The following is an 8,803-nucleotide window of genomic DNA, read 5'->3' on the forward strand; positions in this document are numbered from 1 at the left end:
CAATTCTACAGTTTTTTCATTTATGATAAAAATTTTCTTTGAAATCTCAGAACAAATTATTTCATATTAGAGGTAAACTTTATTGAGTTCAATATAAATAAAATATTTTGAGGAATTGTAAGGCAATTCGAGACAAGAGAAATCCAATTGCGCAAATTCACTTATATTACTTAAAGAAAATCTTCGATTCGCGTGCAGGTGATAAGATTAGCTATACTATGTAGATAACGGCAATTTTTAGGTTAGAGTTCATGAAAACTGAAACTAACAGATGAAGATATTCCCAAGATAACAGAACTGTAAAAATATATAAAAGTTATTCCTGATTTTTTTTCTACGTCTGCAAGTGTTGTCTCTTAAGTGAAATATGCGGCTTCTAATATTGGGGTTATTAATTGTTGTGTCCTTGGTAAGAATTTAAATTACTATTACAGATATGCAATCTTTCAGATTTTATTAAATGAAATGGCATAATATGAATAGCAACTAATGTTTAAAGTTGTTTAAACTGCCATTTTATTCTGCATTGTAAAATTTCTTTTAAAAAATGTCATGTAGGAATGATATTTAATTATGGCGTATAAACATTGAATAATTATATTAAAATTTAACATCATACAAAGTGTGCTGCGAAATTTAATAGTAACTTATTACATAATATTTAATTAATTAAAGAGAGGTATACGTCTCTAATTATAAATATACTAGTCTAAAAGTTATATTTTATGTTGTTTGGGTTAAAAAAATTGACGAAATCTCATAGTTTGATTTAATTAAATATTCTTGGTTCTTTACAATTTTTAACAGAAAATGTTCCATATTTCTGTGGCTAAAATAGAATGAGTTCTGCAACTAATAGCATTATTTCAAGACATTTTTAACCATTTAAATGACAGCTTTATGTTAGACCGACGAATCTATACATGACACTTCTGTGAGATAATCTTAATTGGTTTCAACTAGAGAAGCACAAATTTCAATACCTGGGATAGTTTTCATTGCAGAAAAGTTAAATCTTTCTTATTGAAAATTATCATGACAATTTTATCATCAACAATATTACAATGGCATCTTATCATCAACAATATTATTAATCTATCATGCGTGTTTTACTAAATATGGCAAATTAGACTGGAAAAATATTAAGAAAAAAAAGATTTTACAATTGCCAATAAAAAATTTTACAATTTTCATAAATAACATATCATTATTTGCTAAAATATATTCATTTCTCTGTGGAAATACATTCCTGTCTCTAATGTTTTTTCATTTAATTATGAGACTGTAATTAGAGTGGATATATTGCATGTATTTTGTTGCATCCCAGAGAGTGTACAAACAACTTCAAAAAAATACTGATATTTTGTACTAGGATCTTAGAAGACACATTCAAAGAAATAATTTTATTACAATTTTAATAAAAAATAAATTTATTATCCTTAGCTTTTATAAAGCAAAGAAAAGTCAAAATAATTAAAAAATATTCATAAAAAATTATATTTCTTCTAATTATTTTTTTAATTTTAAGTTAGAAAAAATCTAATACTTTAAAAAGGATTATTTGGTAAAATATGTTTCATTTTAAATAACAGTAAAATTAATATAAAATACTTTAAAAAATAAGTTAATATCGATAAAATTGATTTAATATTTCCTTTTAGGCTGCTGCTGAGAACAAGAGGTGTCGTTCATCCGAAGATTGCGCAGACGATGAATGTTGCATTGCAAGGTCATTCTTGGGATTCCGAAAAGGCGATTGTAGAAAATTAGCTCAAAAAGGTACACAATATTAATGAAAATAGCAGTCAATAATGAAAAAATATTCACGTTTTTTCATTTGATTATATATTTTATTCCTGATTTTATATAGTTAGTTATAGTTAGTTAGGTTCGAGATGTCCAATATATGACTCATGATACTTCATTTCACTTTCACACTTTCTCTTGTATTGCATTATCTCAATTAATTTTAGATTATTCTTTCTACACTATTACATTTCAGATATTCCAAAAATATGAAATATATATATGTACTTTATCAAAAGTAGTGCATTTCAAATACTTTTTATGAGTTTATTTTTCCAAATTTTCTCTTAAAATTTAATATAATGAATGCGCTTTCTAATGCATTTAGTTTCAAAGTTGTTAACATGAGCCTAAAATAAAATATTTGAAATTTAATTTGAATTTAAATTCCTCATCAAATCTCCAATACGATTTCGCATATATATTAAAAGGAAGAAAATCGTAGTTCTTTCTTTAATTCCAAAATAAATTAGTGTTCATAGTAAAAATGAAAAATAATAAAAACTGAAACTGTATTTCTTATAAGTTTATTAAATTATTTAAAAAAAGTTTAAAAATTAGGAATTTTCGATAAGAAGATTTTTATGCTTTTTGTTCTGATTTATGTCTTGATAAACTATATGGTGTAGAGAATATAAAGTGTATAATTAGTCTAGTTTCTGACTAGCCATGATGATTTTAGTGACCATCATGACTAGTTTCTATATGTGAACGGAACCTCTTCTCTCATTGAGGTTCAAATGATTCACAGATTAAGAACTCCACGTATATTATTTCTCGTCATTTAAATTCTTAGGATTGAAGAAAAATTCTTCAGTAAAAGACCAGTCAACTGCTCTGATTTCATTAATTAACACAATGCCATCTATCTTACTTTTTTTTGTCAGAATGCACACACTTTTGTAAATATATATCAGGTTTCTTCTATGATACAGCCTAGAAAACTGTGATACAGTCTAGAATATTTATTCATTTAATGTTTAACCTAATTAGCTCAATATTGTTACTATTCTCTCTTTTATTTCATTTATTTATTCGTTTGCTTTTTCTACCTTGACTTTTATTTATTCCTCCATTTTCATTTTATTAATTTTTAAATTCACACTCAATAATTTATTATCATTTCTTATAGATTTTTTTTCTCTTTATAACTATACTAGCCGCCTTTGCCGACCAGCCGGTTCGCCAATCTTAATGTTCGTTAAAATTATAATAATTAAATATTTTATGCAATTTCTACTTTAATAGCTTCTTCATCAAAATATTTTAAAACTTCAAATTTTAATTATCATATAATTCATTCATAATATTATAAAGGCCTTCAGTCATAACGTAATATGTATCTCTCTCATTTTCTGTTAGCACCCGTAGAATTTATGCTTTAAATTAAAGTGGAAAGAATTTATCTTCAATTAATATAATAATATTTTTTACTGAAACAAAGCATTTTCTTATAATCTGATTACTGAAAATAGAGTCACTCAGCGTTTAAACTTTATGGGCACTAAAGAATATCTTTTTAAATTTATGTAATATCTCAAGAGTTGGTCAACAAAATTTTCTTAGATTCATTATGAGCAGATCGATTAATTAACAATGTTTAAATTTAAATGCATCAAACACTAAGAAAATAAAACGAATCGTTTAAAATAAACGGTTGAAAACAGGTTTTAAAAAAACTACTTAAAAAACGATGTACTTAAAACTATAAGCATATACAAAAAATATATAACTAACATAAATTCAATTTACTTACAAAAGCATGCAACTAACCCAAAAATAATTTAAATCATCCATTGATAACGTTGTCATGGCAACAATCAGAACAGAATGCGCATGCGTGAATTTTCTTCGCCGGTTACGTAACGCCAATACGTGATTTTTTTCTACGCCAGTTGGGGTAACGCTATGCGGATTAGAAATTTTTAATTTCCTTTATTCTGTTTTATTTTAATTCAAAAGTACTTCAGAATGAATCTGAAAGATTGATTCATTAACAATGTTTAATTTTAAATGCATCAAACATTAAGAAAATAAGCAGAACCGATTGAAATAATCCGCCGAAAAATTTTAACCCTAGCCTCATTACTGTTGGGAGAAAAAAAAACTGAAGCCTTTCTCGTTTGCGCTGGGGATAATGGCAGATTTTTTTGACGGAAAAGTTGGCGGTGGGGAAAATGGAAGATTTTTTTGGCGGGAAAGTTAGTTTTTAATTAATAATTAAAATTCTAATTAAAAATTCGAAAAAAGAAACCCCAGGTGAACATTCCCAACCTCCAAGGTATACATGTACCAAATTTGGTAGCTGTATGTCAAACGGTCTGGCCTGTAGAGCGCCAAAACACACACACACACACATTGAGCTTTATTATAAGTATAGATTACTGCTTTAAAATGTTGTTCTTTCAATTGAAATTTTGATTCGATTTTAGTGGATTTTCATGTATCCTTTAATGTAGAGAAAATCACATTTATTATTTAAATAATAATTACTTTTAATTCTAAATTGTAAATAATTTCTACTAAAACATTTTTATGCAGTATGGAAATTGGCAAGAAATCTCGAAAATGAAAAACCAAAATTCTATTATTTTTTTAGCTTTTAAGTGAATGTATTTTGAATTTGGCCACAGCATTTTCGATTTCAATTTTGATGCTTGTCGAAATAGGCATAATACGTACTATACGTTATATACAAAGTAGTGAGAAAATTACTTAATAACGTATTAAAAATGAACCTCAACTTGAAGACATACTTCGTCTCAGTGCAATTGCTTAAGAAATTAATTACTTACTTTACTACAGAAGAAAATCTAATATTCACAGTAGAATGTGTTTTTTATTAATTGTTTTGTGCACTTTTTTTTTCATTTACAACACAAAATTTTATTTTAGTTTTATTAGGAAATATTTAGAAAATATCATGAAATATTATCAGGAAAATATTAAACGAGTTTTAATATTTTTCACGTTAACGTAAATATCAATAAATCTTGACAAAAAAATATTAAGCTCTGCTACATGTCGATTCGTCAAAATCTTAATTTCGAATTTTTTGATGGCGGCATTACTTTCTTTCTATATTTAGCATAACAGAATGTAAAAAAATAAGTGAGCAGATACAAGAAATGTGCCTATCATTACAAAATAGTAACGACAAGTTCGTTTAAAATTTATGTATTTTACTTCCTTTACGTCATTGGTTCCATATTAAAAATATATCATACCAAGTATTTACTTTAGCAGATGCAATGGAAGTAGTAAGGAAGTAGAAGTAGTAGTAATGGAAGTAGTAAGTATAGTGATAAGCATGTATTTATTGCTCACAGCGAATTAACAAATAAAAAATAACAATCGCAAAGTCCTCATCACACTCGAATCTAATTCTTTGGGGAAAACATGTAGATAAGTGAACCTCACAAGATAAATGCTCCAAAAGGAGTAATTGCCATTTAAGAAAGAAATATGACATTCGACATTCATACAAATCATACAATACATACAAAAAAAATTTCAAATTTTTTTCTCTGAATATACATTGTGATTTAGACTAAAAAAATTATTCGATTTTTTTTTTATATTATTCCCATAACTTCTGTTTTAGGGGACAGCTGCAGTGAAGATGATGAATCAATTGGATTCCTTCACGAACAATATATAGGACACTGCCCCTGCGATCTAGGTTTGTCTTGTCAGCCTACGCAAGTGAAAGATTTGCCATTTGTAAGTAACACTCTCCTCCCCCTCCAAAAAAATGAAATTGAATAAAAACGGTTTTCAAGAAGTTTTGTATTAATGTACTTAAAATTAAAAAAAATTATTTACTTTAAATGTTTTTTTTTATTTTAAAAAATATATATATTATTTTGAATATTAATGAATCCAATATTTTCCTCTCAAATATACTATGAAAAGGCTTCTTTCCTTTGGAATCATAACTCAATTTAAAAAATCGAATCACTAGTACTAAAATTCTGAAAATGACAACAACAAAAAATACATTGTCATCAGAGACAAAAATACATTGTCATCAGAGACAAAAATACATTGTCATCAAAGCTGCATTATTTTGGATGTCAATGAAAAATAGATAACTAGATTCCAGGCAGAAGACTAGTGATTTAAATATAATTTTGTAAAAAATTAATTTCTTAAACAATTAATCGAATTTAATACTATTAATAAATTCAATTTAATTATTCTATTAATAAAGTTAATAAAATCAATTTTGCATCGAACTTGAAAATTCCCCTAGAAAAGGCAAGGGAGAAAATTTCAATTCACAAGAATACATACTGGATACTATTGATTATTGTCAAATAAAACTTTCCGAACTTCAAGAATATTTCATCGCTTTGTATTTACTAGACGTTCATTCGAATTCGTATTTCTAATTTCCTGTCATTTCAGTCCAATTTTCAATGTTGATTCAAGCAGCTTGACAAATTTAAAAGTTTTAAATCGTAGCATGTATCCAATATTTTCAAACTTCCTAAAAACTGAATCGTGATTTTTTTTTTAAAAACTGTTGCTATAGTAACTAAAATGTCTAGTTTTTTGTTTTTTTTTTGTTCTGATTTCTCCATCATTTATAAAGATGAATTTTTCTTTTATATTTCGACAAAGGAATCATATTTATTATTACATATTTAAAATTCAGCTGAATTTACAGTAAAATTCTCACTCCAAACTTGGACAGGAAATAGATTTTGAATTGCTTCCAAATGACATATTAATATAATTAAACCCGTCAAAATACTAGTTTAGAATACCATGTGATTATCCAACAAGTGCCTATTGATTTTTTATAAACTTCCAGTCTTCATATAGTTTCCATCTCAATTAAGAATACTGGAATAGATATTTTAGCTTGTTTTAATGTCCGTCTCTTCTTGTAAAGGAAATTAATAGTGAAGTTTTGACTGTAATAGATAAACGTAATTTTTCTGTCGCGAATTTTTCTCTTTCTACAATTTTTTCCACGTCAAAAATTCAGTTTGAGTAATCATGTTTCATCCTGATACAACACATATAATTGATGGAATTTAAATTTACATGTGAGTAACCAATTAAAGAACCATAAATGAAAATAATAGCAGTAAAAGTATCTGAGGAAAATGCATAATAAAAGCGAACATAAAAGTTGTTAATTGCTCTTGACAAAATATGTTCAAAATTATGCCAAATCAGTATAAAATTTTCGATTTTGCTATTAAACAAATATATTTAATTGTATGAAAATATCGATTCAATTAGGAAATATTAAAGTGGAAAAGTCATAATTCTAGAGATTAAATTTTAAATTGATGGAACACCACTCCACCTTTGATAAATTTTCATAAATGAATTTTAAAATTATCTGCTTTGAGTAATCAGTATTATGAGAAAATAATGTAAACGATGATATGATGTGCAGAAAATCAATAACTCTAAAATTCACCACAGAATTCATTCATAGAATAAAATAATAGATAAAAACGTCCTTTTATTTATAGGTAATACATTTTTCAGATTCGGAGTTGATTTTAATGATTTCAGAACATGGTGTTGCTTTGAATTGGGGGTTATGAAGCCTCAAAACGCACGGGCACAAAATTGGAGATTTATAGCTTTTGAGGCATCAATTATTCGCTTTTAGGTTTATTAGAAAATGATAAAGACATCGCCACATTTGTCGACTTATCGCCAGCAAAAAGTTACAACGTGGCTTGAATGTCCGTCATGTGTTCGATTGTCTGTCTGGTCAATAAAGGTCAACGTCGTAAGAAGTTATCGTCCGAGGAATAACAAAAGGTTTTTCACTATAAAAAATACGGCTTCGTGAAAAAAATATTTAGAACTCGATTGATTTTGAGATGATCAATAATCATCGTTTTTCTAAATATTGGTCATTGTGATATACGAGCCGTGCTGTCGGATTGATGCACGTGATTTAAAAAATAATGATAACTCGCATGATATCTTGAAATTTTCGATAGCAGATTTCAATTTTTTATTGCTTATTTTGCTGAAATCATAGCATGCAATCATTTTTTATAGATTGGAACAGTCAGATATGAAGAAAAATGTGTGGAAGATGTTTCTACAACAACCGCAGCTGAACCTGAGACATAAGCACCAGAGGAGGAAACCGATGCTCTTGCAGAACATAATTCGATTTATGGCAAATAAATGAAAGATTAGATGTAAATTCTGCAATAAAAAAAATTCTGCAATGTGTTTGAGTGATACAATATTTGCTTGCATTTTCTGTAAATTAGTGTCTAATTTTTATAATGATGTTTCGTATATTTCTAAACTTAGTTAAAGATTTCAAAGTCATTAAGAGAGATTTGATATCATCTTAAGATTCCCAATAACATTTAAAATATTTCTTTTTACTTTTTTGTACACAATGAAACCCGAGCGAAGTATTGTACTTCGCAAAATATTCTAACTCTGCATTTTGACGTCTGTTCGCATTTCACACCTCCTGAGTCCAGAAACCTCATTTTAGGTATTATGTATATCTCTCTGTCTGTTTGTGACCATGTTTTCACAGTACAAGTGAAATTTAAAATGTGGAATTTAAATCAAAATCTGTAGCTTTCTATGAAATTTTGAATGATATCTACTTAGAGGAAGCCTCTTAGTTTGACTGCTCGAATACAAGTTATGAAACGTAAATGATAAATATACATTTAAATGAAATGATATAATTAAATTCAGAAAATTTAGTATACATGTTTAGCATCTAAAAGTGTAGATTTGTAAATTTCGAATCAAATCCATTATGGGCTTGCCAGTTGGTACTTTCAATTGCATGTAAACGCAATAACTTATATTTATGGAATTAGGAATGTTTTCTTATGATTATAATTGTAGTTCTGTGTGAAATTTAAGTTTCAATCGGGCGTACAGAAGGGTACAAGATATATACAGGGTGATTATAAAAACGCCCATCCCAATCTATGAAGCCTTAATTATCGTACCGTTCACAGGAACGGAATAAAATATT

The 8,803-nt window shown here is 27.3% G+C and overlaps 1 protein-coding gene across 1 annotated transcript; it reads left to right on the forward strand.

Annotated features, from left to right (window-relative positions):
• Positions 1–259: 259 nt before the first annotated feature.
• Positions 260–8,025, forward strand: LOC129961786 (U1-hexatoxin-Iw1c-like). Its single transcript, XM_056075355.1, has 4 exons — positions 260–409; positions 1,662–1,779; positions 5,411–5,529; positions 7,846–8,025. The coding sequence occupies exons 1-4, from the start codon at positions 368–370 to the stop codon at positions 7,918–7,920; spliced, it is 354 nt and encodes a 117-aa protein (XP_055931330.1). The 5' UTR covers positions 260–367; the 3' UTR covers positions 7,921–8,025.
• The last annotated feature ends 778 nt before the right edge of the window (positions 8,026–8,803 follow it).

The sequence above is a fragment of the Argiope bruennichi genome, chromosome 2, assembly GCF_947563725.1.
Source record: "Argiope bruennichi chromosome 2, qqArgBrue1.1, whole genome shotgun sequence".
NCBI lineage: Eukaryota > Metazoa > Arthropoda > Arachnida > Araneae > Araneidae > Argiope > Argiope bruennichi.

Excerpts from the sequence above, each read along its gene's own strand:
- LOC129961786 (XM_056075355.1), top strand. The coding sequence starts at position 368 with ATGCGGCTTCTAATATTGGGGTTATTAATTGTTGTGTCCTTG. Across the intron at positions 410-1,661 it reads TATTAATTGTTGTGTCCTTG|GCTGCTGCTGAGAACAAGAG; the intron begins GTAAGAATTTAA and ends ATTTCCTTTTAG. Across the intron at positions 1,780-5,410 it reads TAGAAAATTAGCTCAAAAAG|GGGACAGCTGCAGTGAAGAT; the intron begins GTACACAATATT and ends CTTCTGTTTTAG.